At 29.8% G+C, this 21,866-nt stretch overlaps 1 protein-coding gene across 4 annotated transcripts in view; it reads left to right on the plus strand.

Moving 5' to 3' along the window:
- Window positions 1-21,866, plus strand: part of LOC129965919 (matrix metalloproteinase-21-like) — a 150,260-nt gene that overhangs the window by 109,458 nt on the left and 18,936 nt on the right. For all 4 annotated transcript variants that reach the window (XM_056080202.1, XM_056080201.1, XM_056080205.1 and 1 more), the window contains exons 3-5: window positions 10,457-10,730; window positions 17,958-18,442; window positions 19,248-19,425. In XM_056080202.1, the coding sequence (XP_055936177.1) occupies window positions 10,457-10,730; window positions 17,958-18,442; window positions 19,248-19,425 (937 nt within the window). The remainder of the gene's footprint in view (window positions 1-10,456; window positions 10,731-17,957; window positions 18,443-19,247; window positions 19,426-21,866) is intronic.

Here is a 21,866-nt window from a genome sequence, read left to right on the forward strand (position 1 = left end):
ATGCAATTAAAAAAAATCTAACTTAATATTTTAAAAATGATTAAATTGCAGAGTTTTTTTTTTGTATAATTTCAAGCATAGTTAATAACCGGTATAATATAAAAGTTCTTTCTAACTTTTTATGTACAGAAATTGAAGTGGATATTCTTTAGATACATGTATTCTATTTCCTACATACGCTTCAACCGATTGACTCGGTAATTTTTGTACAAAAAGGAATATCGAATAACTTGAATACAGAGTATTTATCTTTCAGTTAATGCACATAAAATGCATTTTAGCTTAAAATTTCTGAAACTGTGCATTTTTAGATCAGTTTTGCATACCAAAAAAAAAAAATCACACATCTTACTCGATATTTCTTCATGCTAAAAATTTTTTCAAGAATTTCTTTTTTAATTCTAACTTTAATTATATATTTCTTTTTATAAGAGTTTTGAGTAATATTTGAAATTAATTTCGTAAATTGTGAATAATATTTCAGAAAATTATCTATGCGTCTTTTCTCCGAAGAGTTACTTCTAATATAAGAAAATTAATATTCATTAAACTTGATATGTATCTGTCCATGAGCATGAAGTGAAACCGAAAATCATGAATTTCATTTAGTACGGCAACGGCAACGTCAACGTCGTGATGTTTCGGAGTTCCGCGATGTGACAAAGTGGTCACGAGCACCTCCACATCATAATTTGGAATAGTTACTTTAATTTGTTAGTTTAGGGAAAAGTTAAATTTAATTGAAACTAGTTTGGACGAGCGCAATAAAGCTCTAACGTCATGAAATTTGGTATTTAATTCATGTTATTATTATTTATGATACAATTAATTAATTAAAATAATATTTAGATTATTTATGGGGTAAAATAGAACTTTAGTGGAATTACGTTGCACGTGCCTTAACTATTGGGACTTTTTAAAGAATAAATTTTCTGAAGGAAAAAATTTCAAGAAATTTCACGCGTGTAGCTCATCATAGCTATCTGAGGCCAAAACAAATAATTTTGATAAATTTAATCCACCAGATTGGTAACAGAGTTAATTAGTTCTCAGTTTTTTGACTGAGGGGAAGTTGACATAGATATTGTCTATCGCAGCTCTCGGACGTTTCCTCGAGCTGGATACTGCAGGATCATATGCAGGTAGATTAAGTAACTTGTTACGAATCTGGGGCAGTTTTTCGAAGAAATTGATTGATGTTCTTCTAATAAATTCCGAAACAGGTTCAATTTTGAGATCGTCATGTAAGATCTTTCTCCTGATATACCAGGGGGCGTCAACAATCTTCATCAGGTGCCTATTTTGAAAAACTTGCAACCTCTTAATGTTGGTGGCGGAAGTCGTCCCCCAAATTGGGGAGCCATACATTAAAATTGGTGTTAAAATAGCTTTGTAGAGCAGAAGCTTGAGCCTAATCGATAGCTTGCTCCTAGGAGAAATTAAGCTGTTGAGTTTAACACTCGTTCTAGTAGCTTTGGAGAGGGCTGCCTTAATATGACTATTAAAGCTTAATTTTGCGTCTAAAATTAACCCTAAGTATTTGTATTCATTTACAAAGGGGACGGGTTGGCCGAAAATTTGGATAGGGGCTAAGTCAGGCATTACCAGTTTCTTAGTAAACAGGAGGCACGCGCATTTACTTGGGTTGACTTTTATTTTCCAGCCGATGAGCCAGCACTGTAAAATGGTCATGTACTGTTGAATGTTTGCTATGACTATGTTTGGATCCCTATGCTGTGTAAGAATGGCGGTATCGTCTGCAAAAATTGCTAAGTGACAATTACTAGCTCTAGGTAGATCGTTAACATAAATGTTAAAAAGAGTTGGAGAGAGTAAGCTTCCTTGTAAAAACAACCGCTTAGGATTGGTCTGGGGGAAGAAATTACATCATTAACACGTACCCGAAAATTACGAGAAAGTAGGTATGAGCGTAAAATTTTGACAAATTGCGCCTGAAAATCCAAGTCGCATGCACTTGAATAAAAGCCCTTCGTGCCAAATTTTATCAAAAGCCTTGGCTACGTCCAGAAAAAGTGCACCTGTGGTTTGGGACTTCGCAAAGGCGCTGTGAATCAATTCTGTAACACGAATTAGCTGGTGATTCGTCGACAGATTTTTTTGAAATCCGAATTGTTCAGAAATTAAAATATTTTTGTCGCTGAGGAATTGATTCAGACGTTTGAGAAGCACAGATTCGTACACTTTGCTCAGGCTACTAAGTAGCGAGATGGGACGAAAATTTTGAGGTAAGGTCAAATCAGAGTTTGGTTTTGGAATAGGGACAACCACAGCTGTTTTCCAGCAATCGGGAAAATAACATAATTCCATTAATTTATTTATTAAAAAAGGTAAATATAAAATAAATCTAGGTGGGAGGTTTTTAATCATGCGATTTGTAATTAAATCCAATCCTGGCGATTTATTCGGCTTAACGTTTTTCATGAATTCCATGATCTCCGTGGGCCGAACGGGTTCAAGGTTGTTTACGTGGTCACGTGTCAAATTTCATTTAGTGGAGCAAACTTTAAGTAGTATTATAAAAAGTATCTATTGGCCGGTTCCGAACTATGACTAGGGGTAAGAGAGGTCAACTGTTGCACCAATAAGTTCAAAAGGAGAGAGTTGCTTTTTTTTTTTTTCGACTCCTGATTCATCACTCTACTGTTCGCAGTGGCTATGGTTTGACGGTTTTCAAACCCGGTTTTAAAAAACCGGTTTTTTAAAGTAAGTTTGTCACGTTTGAAAACCGGTTTTCCGGAACGCCTGGATATTTCTCTTCTTCAATAAAAACAAACAAATATTTTGAATTTTATCGGTTGAGACCGATTCGTCTAGCAGCTGAAGGCTTAAGGTGACGAGATGCCAATATATTAACAAGTGAAGGTATATTTGAATTTCTGTTAAATGAACTAAAAAATTTAAACACTGAAATAAGTTTGAAATTATTATATGCTTTAGAAGAACGAATTCAAGAAAGCAGAATTAGCTGTATTTGCAAAATCCACAAAGCATTTCTGGTTCAGCGAAGAAATCTAGTGTACTTTCTTTACCTTCAAAAACCGATATTATCAAGTGATCTGGAAAGATATTCCCTAGAATATTTCCGAATTCTTATGTGGAAACCAATTGTAATGAAGAGCAAATCGAAAAGGCTATTCATCAGAATAATTCTTTTTCAAAAGAAGCCATGAAAAAATCAATTCATAAGTTTCTTCAACACCCTGAAGGAAAACTTACAAATCCAAGGACACTGAAAGCTGAGTTTTCATTGTTTCAGGCAACGAATAAAAGAACAAAAAACTTATATTTGTTATTTGAAGCCATGAAAACTATAAAATCAAACTCAGTAGCTAGTTGAATAAATATTTTCAATTTCAGGCCACATTGTGTCCAAAATAAGAACGAGACTTAGCCACCGTTCAGTGGATATTTTATGTTTTTTAAAATCCTATTTTCTTAGGAGAAATTAAAATTGGTGAAAATAATATAAATAATATTTGAAATTTTTGTTTGATTTTTCGTTATTTTGTCTAAGTAATATGTATATGAATCCTTAATTTTCCTTAATTAACCGGCTGAAAACGGTTTTTTGGAAATAGTAAATTCGAAAACCGGTTTTTCAAAAAGTCGGGTTTTGTATAAACCCTAGCAGTGGCAGAATTCTTGTATTTTCCAAAGCTGCTGTGCAGCAGCTCTCATCTGAATCTCTTTTAGTTTTTGTTGCATTTTCTGTTCTTAAATATTCTTAATATTATTTCCCTTCCTTCCAATTTTGTTAATCATCGATTTCTTTGAGTGTAAAACTAAGGAAATAAAATTAAAACAAAAACAGAAAATTTAAAAATAATATTAGGAATGTTGCAGCTGTAATGTAAGAGTCTCGATCGGTTGTAGCACAGTCTCTTGTTGTTTGGTTAGCCGGAAAAAGGTGCCCTGTCTCTTATTTCATACTAGGTAAATAAATAGCATGAATTATTAAAATGGAAAATTTCGGACTTTAATCTCAGAGGAAATTGATATTTTGCAGATAGTTTGACTTCAGAGAAATTCATAATTGTTCATCTATGTTGCATCTAATTTATTAAGGAAATCTATGTTGCATCTAATTTATTTTTCAGATAGTGATGGCAGCCTATTAACTCTCTATTCCTTTGTAATCTAACATTTCCCCTTGTTTAATTTAGTAATGTTTATTCTAACTCCGTCGAGCAATAAATGAAAAAAATTCGAAGAAGGTGTGCTACAATAATGACAAGAATTAATATTTATTTACAATTTTTACTGTTTTGTCAATTGTTTTATTTTTTTAAAGAATAATTTCTGAATATTATTGTTTCGTCTAACTGTTAAAAAATTGTTCTCTCTTGTTTTATTTATTACACTTCTTTTGCTCAATTTATATCCTTGGAAGAAAATACTGATTTTTTTTCTATAGAAATTAGTAACTCAGACTGTAATCCTAATGAAGATTATTAAGAAAATAGTCTTTAATAATAAAGGGAAAAAATGAATGATTAAAAATAATTTCTTTATAATGACGTTTGATTGTCTTAATTTTAATTTTTTATCTAATTCGAAATGGTTGTTTTATTCTTACTTTTTTTCTAATGTGTGGATATATTTTCTGAAATTTTTTTTGATGATTCAAGCCATCTTCTTGTTTTGTCTGTAAGTGAAATTTACTGAAGTTCTGAAGTGGCATTTAAATGTTCATTATTGACGTAAAAGCACTCTTCAAATCAATCATTTGGATCGTGTATTACTTGAAGAGGAATTCCTAAGGTCAAATTTTCTACGAAACATATAGTAGCGTTAATTCTCCTCACAAAATCTAAAGATTTCAAGCTTTGTTCTATTGCTAGGCTTCTTTAAATATTAGCTTCTCAATTTAATGGGATTGCAAAAGAATTGATGGACAGTTGTAGTTTCGAGTTCTTCATCATTAATCAAGTCTTACAAATAATTATTAACAGTATTATTAAAAACATCTTCATCTGTGTCCTAATGATTCATTGAATTAAAGCAAGACATGGTGGAATTCAAGTGGGGATAGAAAGTCATGGGTTCTATCATGTAGGAATTCCTCTATATGTGGGATCAGTATTATCATCCCGTATTAACTTGATGCATATTATAAAAAAAATCACATATAAACGTATTTCCATAGTTTTTTTTTTTTTTTTGCCAATAATTAAGTAAAATGTTGTTGTTTTTTTTTCTTATTTTTAAATCTACATTTGAAATGCATGCACATTTGAATCATTTGCAAACATGTAAAAATATAATTTTTCTTATTTAAAATAAAAAAAATAATATTAAAAGTTGGAATTCATTCCGTTCAGTATCTTTTAATTCCATGATTTCTCTCTCTCTCTCTTCTGAAAATTCTGTCGAGCTGATTCTTGCGTGCATCATTTAAATACTAAGTCACATTCATTTTGTGTTTAATGTGCACGTTTTAAAAACTTCATTACTGCTTCGTATTTATTTTTGGATGTGATATTTTCAAAGACCCATGAAAGGTAACCACAATGAGAAATGATTATTTAAACAAAATTTCAAGTTTCTTATTGTTGAAACTTAACTGAAGAAAAGCAAGCACTGTCACGTTTTTCAGACAGAAAAAAGTTCTGTAAAATCTTTATGAGGTACATTGTAAATACTATCTTTTCTCTTGTTTTTGCTCATTTTCACTGCAAGTAAACATTTGTAAGGAAACCGGATTGAAGGACTTTCATAAATATATATTCATTTTGAAAAGACATAAACCATTATCAAATAACTCATAAAACACTAGTTAGGTTTTTTTTAACTAGAATAAATATTGGTTTGGAGGAATGCTCGTTTTATGAGAATCTTTTGTTCGAACAAGGGCTTTCAAAGAATATAAATTCCCCTTTATCATTGGAAATATTGTAAAATTATACGTATCTCTATAATTAATAGTACTACTAGTATCACAATGCTCTAATAGCATTGTGATACTAGTAGTAGAAAAATGTCTGGTAAACCATTGCTTTTCGTTTAATGAAGTTTTAACTATCGTATGATAATCGTTTTGTTGACATAATATCTCACGCATAAAATCATTCTTTAAACAGTTTTTTTTAAACTATTTTCTACGAATTTCAACGTTTGTTTTATGTCATGTGATCAAAGGTAAGACAATGCATTTGTATTTTCTGTGATTTTTCTATAATATAATAAAAGTTTATCCTTGAGTAGTTTAAGCAGCAATAACTTATATTTTGTATTAGCAATTTATGATGCAAAATAATTTGGATTATATTACAATTTGTAACACAAACTGTTATATTATGGCTGTAGGTATTTTGATAATTAATATTTTTCATTAAAGTATGTTAAATTTAAAGTTTTTACCATGCATGGTGAAACTCCATTTGTTTTGTAATTGTTGTTACTGTAGTCAGAAAAGCGACTACTTTTTTATCAAAATATTTTTCTTTTTTAAAATAAAAAAAGGATATTTTATCAACAATTTATTAATAAGTCTTTTACTTCTTCCGGTACCAACGCACAATATTGTCTGCCTATTCTCATCTAGTATCAATAAGAAAATTCAATAAATAGAAGATTTTCATAAATTAATAATTAAATAAAAAAATTCCATAAAATAATTTTAAGAAATATGTGAAACGATTTATACATAGTGACTAATTTCTGACTTGACAGCTACCAAGGATTGCTTAACTGATGAGAAGCCGCAAGCTGGTAGATTTAGAAAAACTACTTTTAGGCCTAGTTGCCGAATAAATAAATTTGCAAAAAGTACAAAGGCAAAGTTTGAAAAATACAAATTATATTAATTATAAAATATAAAAATAATATCAAGTATAATTAGTCTATGACAAGTATAATGACTTCTTTTGCATTCTGGTTCCTTAGTATAGTATTTAATTTAATACATTCCTCTATCGTGTTCCTATTTCCTCTATTTCAATTTCAAAATTAAATAATTGCTCTTCACATAGTTTTATTTCCACACTTATATAAAAAATTTTAATTTAAAAATAATATTAAGGAAATTGGTTATAATATTTTTACTTTTTACACAGTTAATATATTTTAATAAAAATTTTCTTTAAATAGTGGGTTAGTCAATAACTGCAAAAATAAAAAAAATGTACCAGGCTGATCTACAAATGAATATGAATACATCAAAACAATCCTAATATTCAAATTTAAACGATATTTATTTCAGTATGAAATGCAGGTTCATTTACACGGCTTTTGTAAATGAAACATAAGCATAAAATTAAATTATTCCGAAAATAATGTTTGAAAAAACAACAACCTGGAGGCTTCTTCTCCCAAAGTTGCAGCCCCTAGGGAACTGCCTTATTTGTCTATTTGGTAATCCTATCTTATATACTATAATGAAAAAAGCAAATAATCCAATTTATGACATCATTCTTTTGTCAAACCTAGGTGTAAAATTTAAATTTGTATATTGTCCCCATATGATGCAACCTTTAACGCCATATCAACAAGGGAGGTCACCCATATCACATCTCAATCAACTCGAGCATCCAGAAGGAAAGTTCTGTTTGGGACTGTCCATCAAGTGTTCTACACCCCCATCCCCCTTCCCGTCTCTGCCTTAAGCCTCTTCCATCAATTGATACACAGCTGAACCGGCTGACTATAAAACTGCCTCTTTTACGGCCCATTCCGCAAAAAGAATTTTCTGTCGAATTTCTGAAAGCAAACACGAACGCGGAGCTTATTGTGAACCATAAATGATATATGTGTGCCTTTTTTTGTTTTTGCGTTTCTTAATTCGATATTCTGGGTAAATAAATTTGCGTTGGAGATCAAAAGAATTTTTTTATTCTTATGAATTTGGAATAAGTGGAAATGGACAGGCTGACAAGGGTGCCATATCAGTTTTTTAGAGGCTTTCATACTTGAATGCGAATTGAAGAACCAAAGAACAGTTTTTACATGAACTGGTGAACTGAATAGTATTTGGAAACTCAAAACAAACTGCACCTATTAAAATCTTAAATTGTAAAACCGATTTTTTAACAAGTCATATTGGTCATATCTAGTAAAATATAGTCTTGGCACACTAAAATATTAAACAAAAAAAATCCATGCATTAGTAAATAAAACCAGTCGAGTTATGAAGCTTTGAATATCATTCTTTTTGACAATTTGACCATCTCAACCGTTCTTTCAAGGCATATCTTTCAGTTAACGGATTGGCTTTCGTTCGCTTAAGACTGCAGTTGATTGGACTAAAATAATGAAATTATAAACTGCATAACTTGGACAGGTTTTATAGCAGAACAGTGAATAGTTTATGTTAATTTTCTAAGAATATCTTACTATATGCGACTAATAGAAACGAAGTACTGTATATAAATTTAGGCTCAGAGATATTTTAAACAATTCATGTATTGACTTCAGTAACATAAAATATAATTCTTTAAGATATTTCAATTGAAATATATGTTCCTCTAACAGTTGAGAAATCAGCTGTTAGCTATAGTTAAAATGCAAATTTGTAATTTTACTTCACACATAAACAATGAATTATAGGGAAAATTTGCAGTACTTCAGCTATCCATATTTCTTGTGAATAAAATTATTAAAACAATAGAGAGGTTGAGCAGGTGTTTCACGTCAGACTACTTATTTGCGAACGTTACCATCGTGTTGAATCTTGCAAATGATAGATTATATTTTAATTCCTTTATATCTTGAGTTTGACTCATTCATCGAATCACAGAATTTTTTATATTTAAATTTGTAACTAAGACAAAGTGTTTATTCGTTCTAAATAATACAGTAATGATGAGTGAACTACAGCAAAAGTATCTTTTGTTTGAAGGAACTTCTCAGAATTCCTAAATTTAAAAAATTATATTAGAAATTATATTTAAAAAAAAAAAAAAAACGTTTTCCTGCTAGAAACGTATTTTCTCTTTGAGTTCCATTGCTAAAGCCCACATTCTTTGGCATCATACATTTAACCAAGTCACCAAATTAAACTGATGCGCCAAAATTATCAATTGATTTGAAGGATAAAATCTCTTAGAACATGCTGAAGGTCTCTAGTATACCTTGCATTCTTATGTGGATTGAAATAACAATGAATGTAGGATGCGCCTCTCATTAGGGGGCTAAATCTTTTAAATAAGCTGAAGGATCTCTGGTCAGATTGAAATAACAATAAATGTAGAATGTGACATTTAATTAGGAGACTAAAACACGCTGAAGGATGTCTGGTATCCCGTACGTTACGATATGGATTGAAATTACAATAAAAGTAAAATGTACTATCTAATTAGGAGATTAAATGTCTGAAATCTCTTCAACACGTTGAAGGATTATTGGCCCCTTATATTCCCATATAGATTGAAATGACAATAAATATAGGATGTGCCATCTAATTAGGATACTAAATATCTTAAATCTCCTGAACACGCTGAAGGATCTGTGGTATCCTTTGGGTTCCTACATGGATTGAAATAACAATAAATGTAGAATGCGCCTTTGAAGTAGGAGAATGTGCCATTGAATTAGGAGACATGAGTAACTAAAACACGCAGAAAGCTCTTTGGTATTCGCTAATTTACTATAAGCATTGAAATAAGTGTAAAATATACTATCTAATTAGCAGACTAAATATTTAAAATCTCTTGAACTCTTTGAAGGATCGCTGATTCCCTTATATTTCTAAATGGAATTGAAATAACAATTAATGTAGGATGTATCATCTAATTAGGAGGTTAAATATCTAAAATCTCTTGAATATGCTGAAGGATCTCTGGTATCCTTTGGATTCTTACACGGATTGAAATACCAATAAATGTAGAATATGTGATTGAATTAGGAGAATGTGCCATTTAATTAGAAAACATGAGTAACTAAAACATGCTGAAGTCTGTATCCCTTACCTTACTATATGAATTGAAATAACAATAAATGTCAAATGTGCCATCAAGTTAGGAGATAAAATATCTGAAATCTCTTGAATACATTGAAGGATTACTGGTTCCCTTATATTCCTATATAGATAAAAATAACAATAAATGTAAGAGGTGTCATCTAATTCGGAGACTAAATATCTAAAATCTCTTGAAGGCTCTGAAGGATCACTGATTCCCTTATATCCCTATATAGTTGAAATAACAATAGTAGGATGTGTTATCGAAACGAAATTATTAGGAGACCAAATAATTTCGTTAGTCAAGGAGTTAAAGTATCTAAACTACGTTAACGATAAAAAAGTGAGAAATATAATTGAAGAGGTATTTTAATTAATAAAAAATGTTGTAGTTCACCTCCAATGTTCATAAATTAAATCAAAACTTCTGGAATTAAAGAAATGATTTAGTTAACAGCATTCAATTTTACTCAATGTTCCTCTTCAAGGGCAAAATAGTGACGTTTTTACTCCAGGTTAATATTGCCTATTGCTTTGCAGGAGATCCTAAAACGTTACGGCTACCTCCGTTGTGGCTCCTCCAAGCGCAGAGCTTCGGCCTCCAAGCATAAGGAAGGGAGGCACGGAGGCAGGCGGTGCACCAACGAAGAAATCCGGAATGCGATCCGGCGCTACCAGAACACATACAACATGCCGGTTACCGGGCAACTGGATGAAGCGACGCTCAGGCTTATGAGCGAATCTAGATGTGGAAATCCGGACGATGAAAGCAGGGCAGCCCGCTTTAAACCAATGATCCACCCTAGGAAGAGGCGTAAGCTTTCTCTCTTTTTTTGTATCAAATTGTGAAGATATTTTCTCTGGAACTGCTATAAGTAGTTAAAGAAATTATTTATTATAATTATGTAAAAAATAATCTTTTACCTTTTTAGATACTGAATGTTACTATTCTTAACAGAAAAATTGGCCTAAGTATTGCATTTAAATAAACAAATTTTGTAGTTTGAAAGTATATAGAAACTCCCAAAATTAACCTCATTAAAGTCATTTCACCTACAAAGAAATTTATGAAAAATAATATCATAAAGTAAAAAAAAAGTGGTTATATATAAATTAAACAATTAAACTAATAAATTCAACAATAATAAATATTATGATTGAAATGAATGTGAATAATTTAGTTATTACTATTCATACTTGATGTAACCAGACTTTTAAATCGTTTTTATTAATAACTAGGTTAAATTTGCTGTAATAATCAACTCATTATTTTTATTTTGAGCTTTTGTCAATGTAATGGCAACAGATTGTTAAAGACCAATTTTTTTTTCAGGCACACGTTACATGCTTATGCAAATTAAGTTTTAATTCTATTTTGTGCGAAATAAATTACTGTAAAATATAATTAAAACATTTTTTGTTTAAATTTCATTGAAAATAGAAACTTAATTTATAAATTAACACCTTTATATCATTAAAAAGATAATATTTTGAACTTCAAATTGATGTAAAAATCATGTTTGTGAGATAATATTTTCGGAAGATATCGCGAAAAATTCCTAAAATTTTGTTAAATTTTTAATTAAATAAGATTTTAATTAAAATTTTTTAAAAATCGCTCTGAGGTGCACTTTCCAACCTCCAAGGTATACATGTGTTAAATTTGTTGGCTCTGGATCAAACGATCTGGTTTGGCCTTAGAGCACCAACATACACATACACATTCATCTTCAGATTATTATTCATCAAATCATAGACATAGATTAGATGAATTCATTCATTTTAGATATAGATTATTGGTTATCAATAATTGTTAACCGCGTTTATTATTAATAATCTCAAATTAATCACATTGACCTTTGGATAAATATTGTTAATACTTTATATTTTCTGAAATTGTTTTATTATACAAGATTTTCTGCACTACAGATGTTTGATTTTTTTTTTCTTTTTACGCAGAAAACAACGCTAAAGTATAAAAATAGGAAGGCTTCATTTTTCAAACTATTTTGAATGATTAATTTCTTTTAAAGAAATTAAACGCAATCCCTGGAAAATCTGGCACATCTATGTCATCTATGTATTCAGTTTATCTTTTAAAAAACGATAAGCAAATTAATTAATTTTGCAAAGGCAAGTTTACTATAAAAAGATAAGAAATTCCGAGCTCAATAGTGAAAAGTCTCTTCAACCAAATACAAACTAATTTGATCTACATGTTGTTCTGACCATGGAAGCTCGATTTCTATATAAAAAAAGTTCCAATTTTTACTGTACATTGCACGCAGTTGACCAATGTTAGACAATTAGCCAAAAGAAAGAGTGAAATCACAATTTTAACAATATATATATTTTTAAATCTTTGAAGTATGTAATTCAAAGATTTTACATTAATTCGTTTACCACAGTGATATTTGCACCTTAAAATTGCAAATAGAATTGTGTTAATTGCGAAAAATTATTAAAAAATATGTATTAAGTCGGTACAGTTTTTAAAAAGCTACGATACAATAACTAATTGATGATTTTACATTTCAAAAGCAAATAACCAGTATATTTCAAAAATAATAACCCGTATATAATATAATTTTATCAATAGAAAATTATCTGCAGGATGAAGTCATGATTTAGCGAATAAAATCCTTCTTCCGCCTACACACATTCCTCTCGATGATATTCATTCAAAAACGAAGATCAAATATGATTAGCAATAAATTATCTGCAACGTTCATCATTTTTTTTTTGCATGTAATTATTTCTACTTATAATACAAATGAAAGCGTGTGTGTTTGCGTTGGCGCTCTACAAGCCAGACCTTTTGACCTCCAGCTTCATATTTGAACTAGCTATGCTTTGAAGGTTGTGAATGTGCCCCTTTGAGCCTTTTATTTTACATTTTATTTATAATTTTAATAAATTAAAAAATAATCTACATTTTGATATTTTTTCGCTATAATTATTATTTTTACTATAATATATTTTTTCGCTGTAATAATTATTTTTACATGTAGTTTTAAAGTCTAAAAAAAGTTATCTTTTCAAAGACACCAATTTAGTTGTTTTAAAATTCATCTGTGTCTAAATTTAATTAACATTTAAACATCATTTTTAAGTATATTTCACGATAGTATTTTTAGTCCTGTGAATGAAACCAAAATCTTTTTCATTGTTTCATCAAATAATTGATCGTGTGAATTTCTTACATTGCTGAAAGTTAAAGAAGGATCCTGTTTAATATGTAAATAGTTAACAGGATAAATAAAAAAAACTGAAGTTACGATACAGCTAAATAAATTTAAGAAGCCATTATAATAGCGCTATAGTGTCATAAAAATGGTCTCCATTTGAAAAGTTCATATGTTCAATGAACAGAACATATATATGCCGGACTATTAAAATAACATAGTTTTAATGTCTGGCAATTTAATAGAATCAAATATATGAAATTTTATCTAAATGATGTAACTAAAATAAAATATAATCAATATTTCGGGCAAATCAGCTTATCGCCGAAGGTTAATCTGTATTAATAATTTTGTATTAATTATTATTACTATTTAATAATAATTAATACAAAAATTTTCACCAGAATAATATTTTAGAAAATTGTCCGTGTACTGTTATTTTTTTTTTCGAAGAATGACTTCTAGCAAAAGAAAAAGAATAACCATTAAATGAAATTGCTTCTGCCCAGACAGAAAGAATTCAAACCAACGTCATAAACGGCCAATGAGAGAAAGATGGGGAGGGAGGGGGGTAATACTGGAGAAACGAAGGTGAGAGTGAAAGAATGAAAGATTTAGTTCGCTCCACTTCAATCAAAGCTGGTCTGATTGCAGCTCTAGCTCAATCCAACTATTGCAAGCCTAAGTTATTGGTCCTTTTACATTTTCATATTAAAAGTATCAAACGAGAAAATATTGTAATCGTCAGAAAATTCGATTTCGAGAATTTGATAAATCCCAGGATAAAGAAATAAAAAAAAAATTGTGGGTCTAAGTCCAAAAAATAATAATTTGGAATTATGTCTGAATATTTTTATGTCTATAAGCATGATAATTCAAAAAATCTTTGAGCTAGAAGGTATTTTTTGCGTGGTCTTTGCATTAAATTTAAAGATTTATATCAAATTTTAGACAAAGTACTTGCACTTAAAGTTGGTCTTTATATCTGGGAACAATTGACCTAATAACTATAAAATGTAAAGAGCTGGGTGGATTAAATTTATTTCATGCTAAGCACACATGAGTTTTATGGCCTTGTCTGAGGTTCACAATTCTCTCTCTCTCTTTCTATCTCTATCTATCTATCTGTCTGTCTTTTTTTCTCTCTATATATATATATTTTCACTCTCGCATTTTTTCTCTCTATATATATATGTTTTCACTCTTTTTCTCCCTCTTTCTTTCTCTATCTTTCGCTCTCTCTCGTATGTGCATGTACGTATATACTTAAATAGGAATCATTCCAATTTTACCCTTTAAAGGGCTATTTTTTTTTAGTTATGATATATGAAAATATTTTTAGATTGTGATAGGCTTAAGAAAAGTGACTCATTTAGTTTATTAGATAAATTTCTTTCTATTAATTAATTAATTTGGTTAATTAATAATTAAGTAACAAATCAAGACACACCATTTTGTGTGACATAAGGAAATGAAGCATCAAAGTTTCCGTCTGATTGAAATATTTGTCAGAACTTACGCAAAACTATATAATTCCATACAAAGATTGATGAATTTGGTGGGAAGCATACTTCCCATGGCCCTACAAAGGATTAAGCACTTAACCCCATGACTGAAATAGTAAGTAGACCAAATTTCACTAAGTTTGGATTAGCAGAATTTTTGGAATCGAACTTCAAACACATCACGTTGTTTCCATGTTTGTTAGTTACTATCAAAATAAAAATTGAATTTATTAAAATTATAGAATTTGGAATAGTTTAAATGTTTGAATAGTTAAAGATCGAAGAAAAAATTCAATTTTCTTTGCTTTCTAGAAATATCAAGAATTTTTATTTATTTCACCATCTTCTTCCGGCACACTGTACTATCCATTTAACTCCTGAAAATTTCTATTGATAAAATGAAATTAATTAAAACATCAACTCACTCAAACAGTCCTTTTTATTTAAGTATTGGAATATGAAAAAAGAAATGCAATATTCGATATTTCTTGCTTACTAGAAATAGCTAGACATTTCTGATAACTTCAACATCTACTGCGAAAACAATGCAATATGTAGCTGAACCAATAAAAACAATAACTTCAGAGTTCAATAAAAATATTTATCTAAAAAGTTCAAGTCTGCGCATTTCACAATAAGTCAATAAATCACACTTTCATGTTACCAAAAAGACCTTTTTTAGAGTTTCTTTGAAAAAGTGCTTCTACAGCAATATTTACAAGAGTTTTAGAGCCAAAACTGTTTTATATCCTTCTATGTTTATATTTCTTCGATTATAGAATGTTTTCTTCTGGTAAAGCAGTTTATCTCTTATTGTGTCTGAAAATGTTTCAAATTTATTTAAATTAAATTTAAAATATAATTTTGTAATAACTAATAATAATATATTTTAATAAATTAAATTAAAAGGACTAAGCTTAATTATAATTAGATGTGTCCCGTATAGCTTTGAACAGAACTAATTTTTTCCAATTTGTCCACAAATTATTGAGTATCCAATTTTGTCTCGTTTTTATTTATGAGTAAAAGTAATTTAAACAGGTTTAATTTGTAAAGGGATTATTATGTGATTTGTTTTTCTTCCTAACCTTAACTGTACTATAATATGGTCACCCTAGAATAAGCAAAAAAGATGAAGCATTTAGAAAAAAAAAGTGAAAGTTTTTGTGAAATAAAATTATTGTGCCTCTTTTTGTTTGAAATATTTTAATTATTCTTTAAAAATTTTATTTATTTTTTATTTTTGAATTTTTTTTCCTAATAAGAAATTTTACTAGATTGAAATTCAGGATACCTGGCCACTCAAGTTTAGAAGAATATATCATTTTTCTATAAAGCTTGTTCGAATCATATTTTTTTTAAGATATATCAAAACTCATTGGCAAATACAAAATCAAATATCGTGATTTAAAAAGTTAGATAACATCTGAAACATCTTCATAATGTTTTTGTCAAAATATCTAATCCGCAGTAGATTCCTTTTAACTCTCTTATATTATATATTTCATTTTTTTATGAATAATAAATGAAGGAACAAGATTGAACTCAGTAAGTACAGTAATATTATTTTATATTTGTATCCTGTATTAAATAAATAGTTTTGCAGGTGATAAAAAAATGGTATGATCCGATTCAGAAAGTCAAAATAATGTTTTCACAATAGACAAATTTTATATCGTCAAATTAGCGAACACATTAATTTCCTAGGATTTCTTCAGAGCATTTTGAAAAAGGACGGTTCAAAAATTTTCTTGTTAATAAAAATGCTACCTTAAAACTGGGGTGGGGGGGTGCATTCAAAATAAGTGTTTCATATGCAATATATTATCTTTATCATCCACGCACCTAACTTCCCTTTTTCATTTGACATACATTATCTTCATTTTTTTCCCTTTTTTTCTTCTTCCTAAATTTGATTTTAAACATAACTTTCTTCTTCTTCTTCTTCGCTTTCTTTCTCTTTTTAATTTTTATAACGTACATCGATCCCCATCCCTTCCCTAAATTATTAAAGAAAGGAAGGAGGGTTATTGGAGAATTCGCATTTTTATAATATTGTTGTTATGTTATATTGTTTATAATTTATATTAGTTTTTGCTACCTTTTTTTCTGTTTATTTTATATACATATTTATATAATTTATTAATATATACATTAAAATATTTATATATTTTTTATATTGTCATATTTTTAATGTTTTACATTGTGTTAATTTGTTGTTGTTGTTTTTTAATGTTTTCTTCCATTATAAGATGTTCAATTTTTTTCTAACCATTTTATAAATCAGAATTTTGAGATAAATTATAGGCAAATGTAAGAAAAAAAAAGTTTTTTTCTCCCTTTTGATTATGAGGTCGAGATTTTATTTTTTTATATAAAATTTATATAAAACATTGATCTGAACATTGAAACATTTTTTATACAAAACATTGATCTTAAAACGGGCGTATTCTTTTTTTGCTATAAAGATTTTATTTTCTTTTACTTTAAAATCTATGAGACAAATTTTGTGGAATTTCACATATTTTTTTAATTATTATGAATGAATGATGTTGTCACTAAATCCGTGCTAATTGGAAGTCAATATCAGTTCGTCAAATTAAAATACTTGAATATACCGAGTCGAGGTTTGGATAACATGTATTTAAATTAATTGGAGCATTACCGTTTTGTGAAAAGTTGTTTACCAAATACAGTACACTCCCGATTATCCGCGGAATTGGGTGGCGCGGCCGCTGCGGATAACAAAAATCGCGGATAATCCGAAAAAAGCTAAAAACAGGTATAGCAAAAGCGAAAACAGTTATTCCAACTTTGAAAAATCGTTTTATGTACAATAAAACATAAAATAAACAGCAGGAAATGTTTAACTAACGCTTAATATAACGCTTAATATTTTAGTATATCACTCAAAACTAACCTAAAATGCATTTTGTTAATGAAAACAGAAGTGCTTTGTACTTACGAGAGGCGTCAAGGATACACAGAAAAATGAATACGTATGTACTGTTTTAATACTGTAATGAATTATGTAATTACAAAGGCATAACTGTAAAACTACACCTTTTTGAAGAAATCAGTCATTTGTGTTTGCTTCTTGCTTTGGAAGCATTTTCTCTTTGCTTGGAAGAAAAGAAAAAACTTTGTGCGGCAGGCGCGGATAATCGGGAGTCTACTGTAATTTGAAATGATGCATTCTATATGCAACTCCACCAATAAAAAAATAATCTTTTGTCATCTTAACTATAAATGTTCCGCATACATTTTGTCTACTTCTGTGTTTTCAAGTTTCTCAATTTTAATTTTTCTTTAAAATTTAATAATGTAATAACATTTCATTTATATTCACAGATTGGAGGAAGGGGCACAGCTACCAACCTCTCGGTCGACATCGAAGAGATCTTTCCTCCGAGACCAGAACCACTGAAGAATACAGAACGGATCAGCTGTCCGATGCCGAAAATATCATTCACTTCTCTGAAGATTCTAATCCTGGCTTTTCAGAGGAATCTGGAAATCTAGAAGAACTTAGACTACGTCTTTCAAGTGCAGATGATGATTGGAGTACCTTGAACCAAAAGAGTGGTGCCAAGCAATTTCACCAAAAGGTTTTGCCTGTCCACGAACTGGTGTTAGGAGACAAAAGGATATCGACTGAAGAACCCCAACTCCCCGGCACTTCCGCCACTAGGAGGAAGAGATGGCTGGAGAGGTATCTCAAAGACCTAGAGAGTGGACAGCTGGACAAAAAGCTGGAGGAGCAGTACGAAAAGATGAAGGCGAGAAGACGAAAGAGGTCCGTGGCATCTGGAGTGGAGGGGCAGTCTTTTACCAATGTAAGACAATTTTATGGTTCTTTAATGGTAAAATCAATCTTGACTGAAGGCTTTCAGTTTGATTGAATTATCATATATTTTGCTTTCATAACAAAGTATTGAGTGATTCCAAAAATTAATATGTTTAGAAGTATTTGAACTGATCGATACTGCTATTTTTGGTGTGAAGGCAATTATTCTTTAGGGAGGAAGATATTATCACCATTTAATTTTTTAATTCCATTAAATTGCAGTTATTATAAATAGTTGATAGTTATTTATTTAAATTTTTGTCATGAGTATATTGATTCTAATTTTATTGAAGCAATTACTTTAAATTAAAGTATCTTAAACTACACAAATCAAATGCAAATGTGACGAGAAACTTAGATCAAAGTATTCAGTGCTATTTAACAAAAATAATTATGATATTTCTTAACTTGAAATATATCATAAAATTTTAAGAGATATATTATGTTTTATAATTAATAATCTTTATGAATATATCATTCATTCATGCTTCAAATATTTCTCTTTGTTTTATTTCAAATATAAATAGTTGATATTAAAAAAAATATTAATCACAATAATATCATTTGATATCACTGATCGGAAAGGATCTACACGTATTATCTATTTTTCAATGAAATAATAAAATGATAATGTTCTTTTTTACAAAATGATCTGCTGTCTTATATTTAGAAATCAATATTTGTTTCAAATTTACAATTTTACGATAATTTATCGAGGTATTTATGATTTCATTTATATTAATTCTTAGAGTGGAATATAATTTCAAATGAATGGTTTCCTACTTTTTTTTCAGGAGATAGTTACCTGGCGATTGATTGGTTCAGCATATAGTAATCAATTAACTGTGAACACTCAAAGAGCAGCGCTGGCGCTTGCTTTTCGAATGTGGGGCGAAGTGATTCCTTTGGTGTTCCAAGAGGACACGCGATCACCTGTTGATGATGTAGATGTTTTGATTGCATTTGGAAGAGGTAGGCATGGAAAATAAATAAATAATACTCCATGGATTTTTTTTATTATATAATAGAAATAAATCACACTTACAGTGCTATTACAAGGTTCCAGTTCGATATTGAAATTATATTTCAGTCAGCATCCCATTCCCACAAACAGAAAGCACACCATTTTCCCATCTAGTCAAATCTTTTTTGTCCTAGGACAATTCTTTTATTAGTAAATATTACATTGCCTTATGAAGGAAATCCTAGAAAGGTCTTTTCGGACAGAACGCTATAATTTCTCTGTTTGTATGAAATATTTTACTTCCATACATGAACTTTTCCTGTAATATCCTGGTGCAGCCAAGTATTAGGAATGCGATGGTGAGATGAGAAGAATTTATCTTCTAGTGTCCGAAGCATGGTTTCATCAAATATCCACTCAGTATGTAAACTGGAGCTTATTATAAGTGATATCAAAGTTTACTAAAGTTTTTTCCTCGTGTGGTTTGGAAGTTTTGAGAGGAGTTCTGGATAGATTGCGGTTGTAATCATCTAACTGCGGTTCTGAATTAAAAGTTTTAGCTACCATGGGGTCACCGGTGATTGGTGAACCCATATAAATTACACTGGTAGAAAGTTAGCGTGGTAGTCATTGTGTTAAAGTGTCATCTTATTTAATTAAATTGAGGAGTTAATATAATTGATATAAACATAACTATATATAATCAGTCGGCTAATTTTTTTCAAACGGATTTCCATGAATTTTTAAAGTATTATGACTAATAAATCAATTCGTTATATATGATGAAAATGAAAAAAGATTGAGAATGATAATGTCCCAGCCAATATTTCTTACTATAAATTGTTATTCACTCTTGTTTAATTCAACTTGAACGCCAAAAGATTTTTCCCCTTCCGATATTTTAATGAAATTCTTGCATCGAGATACTTAGGATGAACTCCTCTATTTGTAATTTTAAAAAATCATGCGGAGCAATGCAGGAAGTTACTACAAGGAAAAAAAAATATTCGTTGAAAAATCATTTTCCTCTTTTTTTTATAAAACATTTTCGATATGTTGATGCAATACAACCAAAGTCAATTTTTGAGCCTTAAAAAAAAACTAACAAAACCATACCTATCTGACTGATTAAATATTATAGAAACATTTAGAAGTATTACTATAAGCTTTCATTCTCTTTTTTTGTGTCAGCTTTTATCCAAATACAAAAGAAAATATTAGAATAAATTTTCCAAGGAAAATTACCAAAAGTTTTAGAATGGAAATTTTCTTAAAAATTAATCTTAATTACATTCGTGAGCGAGTAACAATACATAGGAAAAATATATTTCTATATTTATTAAAAACCTTTCATAAAAGGCTTTTTTTTTTGTATGATTTGACGAAAACTAAAATTTTTCAAATGGACAAGTTAGTTTATATTTCAAAAAAGACCAAAGGATATCTAATTTTTCTTGGTAAAAAAAGAAAAACTTTTGTTAATTTTAGAGATATAAGCGTCTGAAAAAAGATATTTTGTTTCATATATATACCCCCTCAAATGTACCTTGCCCCTGGGGCTGCCTAATCTATGTCAGTCACCTATCGTTTGCACCTACCTTTAGAAGCACCCTCCTCTGAACCTCTTCTTTATGGCCCTACTCACGCTCACTTAGATACAGAAAGAGAAAGGGAAAGTAAAGCGTGTTTACGCTAAAATTCTTGGCCACGGAGGGACGTTGCTCTCCAAACCCATTCAAGAACCCGCTCTTGAACATGGCGGGGTTTTAACGAGGCGCCGGAGAATTGTCATGCCTCTCTCCCTTTTTTCTGTCTCATTTTTTTTTTTTTTCCTTTTCTTCTCTTTTTTTTCTTTCTTTCCTAAAAGACTACTTAATAGTTTTTCTGAGATGCCAGGGAATCCTGTGGGAAAGTAGCTCAAATCTTTGCTTTTGGTTTCTGGTTACAATAATAGTAAATCAGGAAGATTTTGCGTGCTCTCCTCTAAATAGATATAAAAAGTTAAAATTATTGAGCGAAATAATTCCAAATGGCGTTTTACCATGTCGAAAAATTAATTTTCATATCTGAGAAATGAAAGATATAACTTGTCCGTCTACAAGTTCGAAACCCATGCCATAATAAGAACAAATCACAATGAGCAAAGTATATTTTCTCCCAAATGAAATATTTTGTTTTGAAATAAACAATATGCTCCAACCCGAGACTGATATTCGAAGAATCTATATGTCTTTATCGACGTACATCTTTACATTATCCATACTGCCAAGCAGTATTGATGTTAAACTTATTTTCAAATTAGATAATGAAAAATATATATAAGCATTCACTCGGAGATTTTAATTTTCATTCCTCTCCTTTTTCTCCCAAATGAAATATTTTGTTTTGAAATAAACAATATGCTCCAACCCGAGACTGATATTCGAAGAATCTATATGTCTTTATCGAC

The sequence above is a fragment of the Argiope bruennichi genome, chromosome 4 (assembly GCF_947563725.1).
Source record: "Argiope bruennichi chromosome 4, qqArgBrue1.1, whole genome shotgun sequence".
Taxonomy (NCBI): Eukaryota; Metazoa; Arthropoda; class Arachnida; order Araneae; family Araneidae; genus Argiope; species Argiope bruennichi.